This window comes from Gorilla gorilla, chromosome 5, assembly GCF_029281585.2.
Source record: "Gorilla gorilla gorilla isolate KB3781 chromosome 5, NHGRI_mGorGor1-v2.1_pri, whole genome shotgun sequence".
Lineage (NCBI taxonomy): Eukaryota > Metazoa > Chordata > Mammalia > Primates > Hominidae > Gorilla > Gorilla gorilla.
The window spans coordinates 61,364,642-61,376,750 of record NC_073229.2 but is presented as its reverse complement, the minus strand read 5'-3'; the positions used below and the strand labels follow the sequence as shown (position 1 = coordinate 61,376,750).

The 12,109-nt window shown below is 44.7% G+C and overlaps 2 protein-coding genes across 2 annotated transcripts in view; one reads left to right on the top strand and one right to left on the bottom strand.

The window, feature by feature from the left end:
* Window positions 1-2,260, bottom strand: part of POLH (DNA polymerase eta) — a 44,464-nt gene extending 42,204 nt beyond the window's left edge. Inside the window, exon 1 of the mRNA XM_031011992.3 lies at window positions 1,906-2,260. The gene's annotated coding sequence lies outside the window, so the exon portion shown is untranslated. The remainder of the gene's footprint in view (window positions 1-1,905) is intronic.
* A 4-nt stretch (window positions 2,261-2,264) lies between these two features.
* XPO5 (exportin 5) overlaps window positions 2,265-12,109 on the top strand; it is a 53,893-nt gene continuing 44,048 nt past the window's right edge. Inside the window, exons 1-7 of the mRNA XM_031011991.2 lie at window positions 2,265-2,587; window positions 4,746-4,867; window positions 5,769-5,841; window positions 7,366-7,503; window positions 7,678-7,860; window positions 9,638-9,664; window positions 11,006-11,191. Coding sequence (XP_030867851.1) covers window positions 2,483-2,587; window positions 4,746-4,867; window positions 5,769-5,841; window positions 7,366-7,503; window positions 7,678-7,860; window positions 9,638-9,664; window positions 11,006-11,191 — 834 coding nt within the window. The 5' untranslated portion in view covers window positions 2,265-2,482. The remainder of the gene's footprint in view (window positions 2,588-4,745; window positions 4,868-5,768; window positions 5,842-7,365; window positions 7,504-7,677; window positions 7,861-9,637; window positions 9,665-11,005; window positions 11,192-12,109) is intronic.

Below are 12,109 nucleotides of genomic sequence, written 5' to 3'. Positions count from 1 at the left end.
GTCTCGGCTCACTGCAACCTCCGCCTCCCGGGTTCAAGCGAGTCTCCTGCCTCAGCCTCCTGAGTAGCTGTGATTACAGGCGCACGCCACCACGCTCGGCTAATTTTTGTATTTTGAGTAGAGACTGGGTTTCACCATGTTGGCCAGGTTAGTCTCTAACTCCTGACCTTAGGCGATCCACCCACCTCGGCCTCCCAAAGTGCTGGGATTACAGGCGTGAGCCACCGCGCTCGGCCTAGCATGGGGATTTTTTTTTTTTTCTAGACAGAGTCTCGGTCTGTCACCCAGGCTGGAGTGCAGTGGTGAGATCTCAGCTCACCGCAACCTGAATCTCCCGGTTTCAAGTGATTCCTCTGCCTCAGCCTCCCCATTAGCTGGGACTACAGGCGCGTGCCACCCTGCCCGGCTAATTTTTTGTATTTTTAGTAGAGACGGGGTTTCACCGTGTTAGCCAGGATGGTCTCGATCTCCTGACCTCGTGATCCGCCCGCCTCGGCCTCCCAAAGTGCTGGGATTACAGGCGTGTGCCACCGCGCCAGGCCGGGGATTTTTAAAAGCTCTCCAGGTAATTCCAACATGCAGCAGTTTGGGAGCCAAGACCTAAATAAGACAATCGAAACACCAGCAATCCATGATTTAAATATGAGAAACACAGGTTATACAGTTGAGTGAGCACCCAACTGTATTCTAAAAAAAGTTTTTCAAAAACTAACATTCACCTTGAAAAAAAAAAAACGTGTCTTACAACTGCAAAGCAGGAAGGTGAGTGGAAAGAAAAATAATTAAAATCAGAGCAGTCAAAGCATTAATTCCTTATAAATTCCAATCGACCACGCCTAAAACAGGCAGAACGTGATACTTTAAACATTTACAAGTTAAAACTATAACATGCCAGAAATCCCTCTACTTTAAAGTGGCTTTTCAGTAGTACTGGAACAGACTGAGCCAACAAATAGTATTGTAACACAAAAAAACACAGGCTAAGCACCATATTAGATCCAAATACCAGAAGTGGAGCAAGAATAGGAAGCAGTGATTTATGTTCAGCACACAATTTACTAAGCACACAATCACAAAAACAGACATACAGACTTTAACAGATAATAAAGCTGTTGAGGTTTTCCGTTTATGTATTTACTGGAGAAAGCAAGAGCTTTATTTATTTATTTTTGAGACGGAGTTTCGCTCTGTCGCCCAGGCTGGAGTGCAAAGGCGCGATCTCGGCTCACTGAACCTCCGCCTCCCGGGTTCAAGCGATTCTCCCACCTCAGCCTCCCGAGTAGCTGGGATTACAGGCGCGCGCCGCCACGCCTGTATAAAAATACTAAAAATGCAAACATAATTTTTGTATTTTTAGTAGAGACGGGATTTCACCATGTTGGTGAGGCTGGTCTCGAACTCCTGACCTCAGGTGATCCGCCCGCCTCCGCCTCCCAAAGTGCTGGGATTACAGGCGTGAGCCACCGCGCCCGGCCAAGAGCTTTATAAAGATGGAAAATGAAGAAGACTTTCTGCCCAAGCCATGCTTTTGGATAAGGATTACACTACTTTGAAATCTTATACATAGCACTTGGCCAATTATCAAAACTGCACAAACCTTCACTGATTGCAATTATTCCCTTTAAACATCTCGAGTTACCCCAATCCGCACAAAACAAGTTTAGTGCCCACCAGGTAATACATCCAGGAAAGTAATTCCAAGAGAGAGGTTTAACAACTACAGGGAAAAACATACTTTTTTCTACAAGAAAAATCTTAGAAGACAGTACCAGGGCCTTATCCCTGTTAGCATGATTTATATTTCACGCAACCTTGGCCCAGTCACTGCTACATTATAAAACTAATAGCCAAGGCAACATAGAAAGTCTGAACACAGTGACAGCGAACGGTTCTAAATTTTCTTACCAAGGTAACAAACACCTGGCAAAACTGCCAGCAGCGGTTGCCGAAAATGCTGGGTTCGGTGCCTACTGGAAGGAAAATGGAAGGGCTCCTGAATATCTTTTCGCCTTTCTGGGAGCGGTCCAGTGAGTTTCGAGCGAGATTTATTCCCTGTGACGACGGAGAAACCGAGAAGGGATCGTAAAGGATCCTGCCCGGGCAACCGTCCCCAGCAGGGATCAGCCGAAAGCGGCGCGCCCAGCAATGAAGCCGCCAGACTGAGGTCTGACAGCGCGCCCGCTGCGAAGGGCCGTTGACGCGGCTGCGCACCGCGGCCCTTCCGCCTCCCGCCCCGCCCACCTAGGCTCAACCTTCACACGGGAGCCGCCACTTCCGCGGGCGCGTGCGCAGTGGCGGGCCGGGCGCGTGCGCAGCGCCGGCTTCTTCCCAGCGCGAGCTGCTGCTCACGCTCCTCCTCCAGCTTCCCACCCCCGCCTGCCCGCCGCGGCCCGGTACCAACGGGTGGTCTCGTCGAGGGAGCTGTCGTGCCTCGTGGTCCCGGGACTGCAGTGGTGTGCGCTCTCGGCGCCTGGCGCTAGGCATGGCGATGGATCAAGTAAACGCGCTGTGCGAGCAGCTGGTGAAAGCGGTGACGGTCATGATGGACCCCAACTCCACCCAGCGCTACCGGCTGGAAGCCCTCAAGGTAGCCGGGGTCCTGGCGTCCTGGACCGGTCCCTACACCCTCTCCCAGCCCCAGCAGCTCCGGCGCCGCCTGTAACTGGGGTAGTCTCCCGCCCACGCGGCCCCTGGACCTCCTTTCCCAACTCCCCGGGACCTTCCCCTCGCGGCCCTCCGCGCCTCTCCCAAACCGCCGCCTTCTCTACTCGCCGCTCCTGTCCTTTGCCTGGGACACTCCGGTCCCTATGCTGCTTCTCATCTCGGCGCAGCTTCCCACAGCCCTCTCCTCCCCCTTTTCTCGCTTCTGTGCACTCTTGTCCGCAACACGACCCTCGCCCATTTTCATTCCCCAAGCCCGACATCCCCTCGCCTTCCCGAGGCGCACGTGTAGATCCCGCCCCCAACACCAGCTTCGTTCTTTATGGTCTCCCCTGCACTAAACGTTTTCCTGCTGGCCCACTCCCCTGGCCCTGACCGAGCTCCAGCCCCTCTAGTACCCTTATGCTTATATCCTTTAACATCTCTCGCTAACTTTCGTTTGTGTCTTGGACATTTTCCGGGGAAATTCTCGCACCCCTACTTCTCCCATGTTTTTGAGTGTAATATTTTTAGGCTATTTTGCGCAAAGATAACTTCTACCACTTACTTTGCATTTTAACAAGGGCACTTTGGTTTCCTGAAAGTAGTTTGCTTGAGACCCGAATGCTCTCCTCTTGGGACTGACTTATGTTGCAGTTTGGGGGTGTTAATACAATTCAAGCTTACTTGCCCATAAAACAACGTGTGTGGGCTGTGAGAAATGGCCATTTAGAAGAAAATACTTGTGCTGTACATTTTTTAAGTGATGTTAACTTCAAAAAAGAGAGTGACCACCACTTGGAGGAAATGTTACAATATGTAGATGTATGCCACAGGGTTTGGAATCAGAAACAATTGGGTTCTATTAGTTTGGTTTTTATTATTAATATTTAAAATAGACACAAAAGTGGAGAGAATACGACAGTGATTCTGCATGTTCCTGTCACCTAAATTCAGCAATTAAAGATTTTACCGCATTTACTTTTTCCACCGCCTATCCTCTCTCCCTGCCTCGAAGGTTTTTAAAAGAAACCCTAGAAATTGTTATTTCACCCCTATGTACGTCAGGGGGATGTCTCTAACAAATAATTTCTTATTCCTTTGTGTCCATTTTTTTCCAACACTAGTAGGGCTACTGTTGGCCGTCGCATGGAAAAAATCTGGAACCATCACGCTGGAAGGAATGTTTATCAGTTCTTTATTCATCATATATATATAATATGTACATATAAAATAGAGTGAACACCACTTGGAGGAAATGTTATATATATATATATAACTTTTATATATTTTATATTTTTATTTTTATATTAAATATACATTTTAAAAGCAACTGTGCTTGGAGATCCATATAATATTGATCTAGGTTTTGCAACTTTAAACATATAGCTTAGGTTGGAGTTTCTTTTTGAGATAGGGTCTCACTCTGGTTGTCCAGGCTGGCGTGCAGTGGTGAGATCTCGGCTCACTTCAGCCTTGATTTCTCGAGCTCAAGTGATTCTCCTACCACTTCAGCCTCCTGAGTAGCTGGGATTACAGGCACCTGCCACCATGCCCGGCTAATTTTAAAAAATATTTTTAGTGGGCCGGGCGCAGTGGCTCACGCCTGTAATCCCAGCACTTTGGGAGGCCAAGGCAGGTGGGTCACCTGAGGTCAGGAGTTCAAGACCAGCCTGGTCAACATGATGAAACCCTGTTTCTACTAAAAGTACAAAAATTAGCTGGGTGTGGTGGCGTACACTTGTAGTCCCAGCTACTTGGGCTCAGGAGGCCGAGGCAGGAGAACTGCTTGAACCTGGGAGGCAGAGGTTGCAGTGAGCCGAGATCATGCCATTGCACTCCAGCCTGGGCGACAGAGTGAGACTCCGTCTCAAAAAAAAAAAAACATATATATATATATATTTAGTAGAGATGGGGTTTCGCCATGTTGCCTAGGCTAGTCTCAAACTCCTAGACTCAAGTAGTCCACCCATCTCAGCCTCCCAGAGTGCTGGGACAGGTGTGAGCCACCGTACCCGGCCCTGGTTGGAGTTTCTTAAGATGAAATTCTTTTAGTCCCTATTCTCTCAGCCCTCAAAAGGAAACACTAACTTTTCTTCTTTCAGTTTTGTGAAGAGTTTAAAGAAAAGTGTCCTATCTGTGTCCCCTGTGGCTTGAGGTTGGCTGAGAAAACACAAATTGCCATCGTCAGACATTTTGGCCTTCAGATCCTGGAACACGTTGTCAAGTAAGGAGCTCTTGGACATTACCACTGAAGTCTGAGAGAACAGATCTTTATATCTTATATAACCTATAGAGGTGCTGTTTAGGTGAGTAGAGAAGAGCAATCTCCAAGAAGAGAGGAATGATCCCCTAGATGTTATCAGAACCTCACAGGAGCTCTCATTCAAGATTTAACCTTTCTTTTCTTCAGTTTCTTCATCCATGTAAAGTGTGTGGTACATATTACCCATTCAACAAATATTACCTGCCATTTAGCCAATACTTACTGAGCTCTGACTATATGTCATTAGCCCTCGAAGCCTTTTCAGAGTAATGCAATGTATAGGTCAATGAATCTCTGATTAGGCACTGTGGCTTTCTTTTTTCTCTCTCTCTTTCTGAGTTTGTGTGCCTTCTCTGGGTGGTACATCCAAAGCAGGATTGTATGAGAATAACTGAAAACCCATCCTAACTTGATTGTCCTACCCTCAACACCTATCAGAAGAGGTAGCCTTTAAGACTTAGCCATAGTTTTTCCAGAATTGTTTTGTAAGCCAGCACAGAAAATGAGTGATGTCAAAATTGCATTTTCTGAAAAGCAAGTACATTGTTGCAGTTGACCTAGATGTATATTCACTTTTGGCCCATCAATAAAATCATGAGGAAAAGCTGACGTGTGGTACAAATCTTGTGCAGATTCCAGTTAATGGACCACTGCATATATAAAACCTTTTCCCAAGAATTTTTGTGTTAGTATTTTGGTTAAATATAGATCATTTTTGCCCATTCATTGACGGGTACAAAATCAAAAGTATAATTTCTTAATGAAATCTCCAGTGTAATCAAGTGTAGAAATCCATGCTATTCTCTTGTAAAGACAAGACTTCTAAAGTGGTTCTATTGACTTTATGCATTTTGGTGGTCAGGTTTCGGTGGAACGGCATGTCTCGATTGGAGAAGGTGTATCTGAAGAACAGTGTCATGGAGCTGATTGCAAATGTAAGGAATGGGTGGTTGGGAGACATGTTTCCAAGGTAGTTTAGGCAAAGCGTGACTTCTTCAATAGGGAGTTTGTGTAAAAATTCACTGCTTCTAAATAGGTCAGACAGCACAAGAAATCATAATTCAGGCCAGGCACAGTGACTCACACCTGTAATTCTAGCGCTTTGGGAAGCCAAGGTAAGAGGATCACCTGCATCTAAGAATTCAAGAGCAGCTTGGGCAATGCAGTGAGACCCCATCTCTACCAAAAATGCAAAAATTAGCTGAGCGTGGTGGTGCATGCCTGTGGCCCAGCTACTCAGGAGGCTGAGGTGGGAGGATTGTCTGAGCCCAAGAGGTCCAGGCTGCAGTGAGCTGTGATGGTGCCATGGCACTCCAGCCTGTGCAACAGAGCAAGACCCTATCTCAAAAACAAAACAAAACAAAACAAAAGCAGAAAGCATAATTCAGCATATGTCTCTTACTAGGTTTAATTAATCATGCTTATGTATTGACTTCTATTTTTTAAATTATAAAGACAGGGCAGAGGGGATTAAATATTTTCAACAAATCAATAAGATTCTTAGATCTAAATTAGATTGAAACACTATTTTATTTTCTTTTATTCCAAACAACTACTATGTGATACTAATGATGAAAAACATGCAGAATTTTAAGTATGCAGAATGAATTTGTTTCAAGTATTAGAATATGACTTTTTTTTTTTTGAGACAGAGTCTCTGTTGCTCCGGCTGGATTGCATTAGCATGATCATAGCTCACTGCAGCCTCGAACTCCTGGGCTCAAGTGATCTTCTCGCCTTAGCCTCCCAAGTAGCTGGGATTATAGGCATGTGGTACCATGCCCAGCTAATTTTGTTTTTGGTTTTTAGAGAGACAGGGTCTCACTGTGTTTCCCAGGCTAGTCGGGTCTCAAACCCCTGGCCTCAACCAATCCTCCCACCTTGGCTTTCCAAAATGCTGAGATTACAGGTGTGATGACTGGATGACTGTCTCTTTAAACACAAAACAGAATATGACTTTAAACATGTTCGAAATTGTAGCCTTTTTTCTTTCTTGGTTTTTTTTAAATAAAAGACATGAGAGATGGGATCTTCTAATACTTCTGCGTCTTCTAGTGTTAGAACTATTGGTAAAATATTCATTTGCCCCTTCATACCCTTCCATTTTACCAGCTACTCACTATACTCCTTATTTCTATACTCTTCCTGCCTGGCCTTTTGCAAACTGAAACAATCAATATGAGAATCTTTTCATTTTGTAAAGAATAATGATGTCATCCTAGCTCTCGATATGACAGCCTTTTTATTAGGTGATGCAACCCTCACTTAAGCTTTAAGCGGAAGAGTGATTAGCGAGAATGCAGGACAAGTGACTCAGGCATGAAGAGCAGGTTCATTTGTTCTGTTTGGTTTAAAAGTAGGCCTGCTGATAAATTTTTTACAACTCTACAGCCCAGCTTTTTTCTGGAAGTCTGGTATCCAGTCTTGCATATCTCTTAATATCTCTTGTTCTTTTTCAGGGAACGTTGAACATTTTGGAAGAGGAGAACCATATTAAAGATGCTCTGTCTCGAATTGTAGTGGAAATGATCAAGCGAGAGTGGCCACAGCATTGGCCTGACATGCTAATAGAATTGGACACTCTTTCCAAACAAGGGGTATGAAACACAGCTATATCAGTTTGGTATACTTTTCCTTGGAACAAACTTCAGGGTTTGTTGTTTGATTTTGTTTGTGTTTTTTTTTTTTTTTGGCAACAGAAAATAGCCTTTGGATATACATAAAATGAAAAGATATTTTAGTTTTTAACTAGCTTATTTCTATTGGTGTAGGAAACACAGACAGAATTGGTGATGTTTATCCTTTTGCGACTGGCAGAGGATGTAGTGACTTTTCAGACACTTCCCCCTCAAAGAAGAAGGGACATCCAGCAAACATTAACCCAGAACATGGAAAGGATCTTCAGTTTTCTGCTTAACACACTTCAAGAAAATGTAAACAAGTATCAGCAAGTGGTAAGGGATACCCCTACCTATAACATTTCTATTTTCCAATATGAGTGTTTTTGATTAATCTTACAGTAAGGAACTAGGGTGTCTAGATCAGCAAAATGAAAGCCTATTTTATAAGCAAAAAAATAAAAAACTAGGAAATTACAGAAAAACTGGAGCTCATTTTCTTTCTTTCTTTCTTTTTTTTTTTTTTTTTTTTGAGACGGAGGCTCGCTCTGTCACCCAGGCTGGAGTGCAGTGGTGTGATCTCGGCTCAATGCAACCTCTGCCTCCCAGGTTCAAGCGATTCTCCTGCCTCAGCCTCCCAAGTAGCTGGGACTACAGGTGCCTGCCACCAGGCCCGGCTGATTTTTTGTATTTCTAGTAGAGACGGGGTTTCACTATGTTAGCCAGGAAGGTCTTGATCTCCTGACCTCGTGATCCGCCGGCCTCCCAAAGTGCTGGGATTATAGGCGTGAGCCACGGCACCTGGCCTTTTTAAAAAAAAAAAAAAAAAAAAAAAGATAGGGATCTCAGCTTACTGCAGCGTCCACCTCCTGGGATTACAGGCATGTGCCACCACACCTGGCTAATTTTTATATTTTTAGTAGAGATGGAGTTTCGCTGTGTTAGCAAGGCTAGTCTCAAACTCCTGACCTCAGGTGGTCTACCCACCTTGCTCTCCCAAAGTGCTGAGACTATAGGTGTGAGCCACCGAGCCCAGCCCTAGGTGTTATTCTTAATTTTATTTTCAGAAGTTCTTTAGGAAAATACTAATTTTTTTTTTTTTTTTTTTTTTTTTTTTGGAGAGGGAGTCTCACTCTGTCACCCATGCTGGAGTGCAGTGGCACAATCTCGGCTCACTGCAACCTCCGCCTCCTGGGTTCAAGCGATTCTCCTGCCTCAGCCTCCCGGGTAGCTGAGATTACCGGTGCCTGCCACCATGCCCGTCTAATTTTTGTATTTTAGTAGAGATGGTGTTTCACCATGTTGGTCAGGCTGGTCTTGAATTCCTGACCTCAAATAATCCGCCTGTCTTGGTCTTCCAAAGTGCTGGGATTGTAGGCGTGAGCCACCGCGCCTGGCCTAATTTTATATGCTTGTAAGTTAACATTATGTGCCTTTGTATGGATTTGAAATATAAGGATAAAAATCAACCATATTTGTATATTCACTGAATAGCCACTATTTTGATGTATTTAACGTCATATATATATGTATTTTTTGTTTTGTTTTGTTTTGTTTTGAGACGGAGTTTCACTTTTGTTGCCCAGGCTGGAGTGCAGTAGTGCAATCTTGGATCACTGCAACCTTTGCCTCCTGGGTTCGAGTGATTCTTCTGCCTCAGCTTCCCAAGTAGCTGGGATTACAAGCATGCGCCAGAACACTGGCTAATTTTTGTAATTTTAGTAGAGATGGGGTTTCACCATGTTGGCCAGACTGGTCTCAAACTCCTGACCTCAGGTGATCCACCTGCCTTGGCCTCCCAGACTGCTGGGATTACAGGCGTGAGCCACCACGCCTGGCCAACATCCAGTATTTTTGAGTACATGGTTCTCATATACTTATGCTATACATACATGTTCGTGAATTGTATTCATTTAATTATGCTTCTGACTTTACTTGTTCTCCCTAGGAGAATATCAGTTATGCGTGGTTAGTAAAGTTGTGTTATTTTCCAAAATTAAAAATTGCATATATTTAAGAATCATTATTCAAGGGCATTGATTTGTGGGGGGTAGAAAGTTATTATGTGGCCTTTTGCTCATTAAAAACACTGGATCTTTATACTTCCTTTCAGAAGACAGATACTTCTCAGGAGTCAAAGGTAAGAGCTCTTTATAAAGTTTGAAGGAGACCTTTGAACCTTTCAGGTGAGGGGATACGTGCCCCTAGTGGATGGTGACCTCAGCCTTGCTTGTGTTGTATTGTTTTGGAGACAGGTCTTACTGTTGCCCAGGCTGGAGTGCAGTTGTGTGGTCTCAGCTCACTGCAGCCATGACCTCCCCAGCTCAAGTGATCCTCTCGCCTCAACTTCATGAGTAGCTGGGAATATAGGTGCACACCACCATGCCCAGCTAATACTTTCTATAGAAACAGGGTCTCAGTGTGTTGCCTAGGCTGGTGTCAAACTCCTGGCTTCAAGTGATCCTCCAACCTCGACCTCCCGAAGTGATTGTGGGCCACTGCATCTGTCGTTTTTTTTGTTTGTTTGTTTTTGTTTTTGTTTTTGAGACGGAGTCTCGCTCACTTGCCCAGGCTGGAGTGCAGTGGCGCGATCTCGGCTCACTGCAAGCTCCGCCTCCTGGGTTCACGCCATTCTCCTGCCTCGCCTCCCGAGTAGCTGGGACTACAGGTGCCTGCCACCGCGCCCGGCTAATTTTTTGTATTTTTAGTAGAGACGGGGTTTCACCGTGTTAGCTAGGATAGTCTCAATCTCCTGACCTCATCATCCGCCCTCCTCAACTTCCCAAAGTGCTGGGATTACAGGTGTGAGCCACCACGCCCAGCCTGTCCTTTGTTCTGTTTTTGATCACTGAGCTATGGTTGAAGGGAAGTAAAAAAAAAAAAAAAAACTTACTTTTTTTTTTTTTTTTTTTTTGACACAGGGTCTTACTTTGTCACCCAGGCTAGAGTACAGTGATGCAAACGTGGCTCACTGCAGCTTCAGCCTCCAGGCTTCAAGTGAGCCTTACCTCAACCTCATGAGTAGCTGGGACTATAGATGCACACCATCATGCCTGGCTAATTTTTGTATTTTTTTGGTTTGGGTTTTTTTTTTTTTTTTTTTTTTGGTAGACACTAGTTTTGCCATGTTGCCCAGGCTGGTGTTTAACTCCTGGGCTCAGTTGATTCACCCACCTTGGCCTCCCAAAGTGCTGGGATTGCAGGTGTGTGCCACTGCACCCAGCCTTGGGAAGTAAAATGATAAGATTTGGGGTTTTGTGAAAAAGATAAAATGGCCACACATGCCAGTATGGTCTTATCGATGGATGTTGAGAATGTCATTGTTTGAGAAGTGATTGTGTTCCCTACCTGTGACTGTTACGTGAGTATATTCTTAAAAAATAATTTTCTTAGAATTAGAAAATGGGAGTTCAGTTATAACCACAGATTCCTTACCTGTTACCGAGGACTTCATGGTCCAAAGTTACTTCTTTTCTGGTAGGCGCAAGCAAACTGTCGAGTAGGAGTTGCAGCATTGAATACTCTAGCAGGCTATATTGACTGGGTGTCTATGAGTCACATCACTGCTGAAAACTGTAAACTCCTGGAGATACTGTGTTTGCTGTTGAATGAACAGGAGCTTCAGTTGGGAGCCGCTGAGTGTCTTCTCATTGCAGTCAGCAGAAAAGTAAGTTACCACTTCAAACTGACTTATCCTCAGAGTCTCTGAAGTAGGCTGTGTATGTGTTTAATAGCATGTTGTGGCAGAAAGTCATTTAAAGGTTTGGGTTTTTTTCCTTGGGGCCAATTTACTGCCTGCTTCCAACCCCCTTGGACAGGAGTTTGCCAATATTCAAGGGATCCTTTGGCAGAATGTGGAGATTTATCAGGCTGCATGGTTCTTGAAACAGCCATGATACTTGGCAATTTACAGTTAACAGATAAAAGTAAATGTTTAAATTTAAAGCTCGCTTAATGAATGTCAAGGAATCTTGGATGGTGGCTACACTAGGTTTATAGCTGTCTTTTTTTTTTTTTTTTTTTTTTTAATTGAAAGAGTCTTGCTCTGTGACCCAGGCTAGAGTGCAGTGGCATGATGTTGGCTCACTGCAACGTCCGCCTCCCGGGTTCAAGCGATTCTCCTGCCTCAGCTTCCCGAGTAGCTAGGACTATAGGCACACGCCACCATGCCCGACTGATTTTTGTATTTTTTAGTAGAGATGAGGTTTCGCCATGTTAGCCAGGCTCTTCTCGAACTCCTGACCTCAAGTGATCTGCCCTCCTCAGCCTCCTAAAGTGCTGGGATTATAGGCGTGAGCCACTGCGCCAAGCCTATGTCTGTCTTGGCTAACCAATGGAACTGTGACTCTTTTCTACATAGGATATTATCTACAAATGTAATTTACTTTGCTGTCATATCAGCATTATTGCCCAACATATTTATTTATTTATTTATTTTTTTTTTGAGATGGAGTCTCGTTCTGTCATCTAGGCTGGAGTGCAGTGGCGCAATCTCAGCTCAGTGCAACCTCTGCCTCCCGGGTTCAAGCAATTCTCCTGCCTCAGCCTCCTGAGTATCTGGGATTACAGACGTGTGCCACCACAC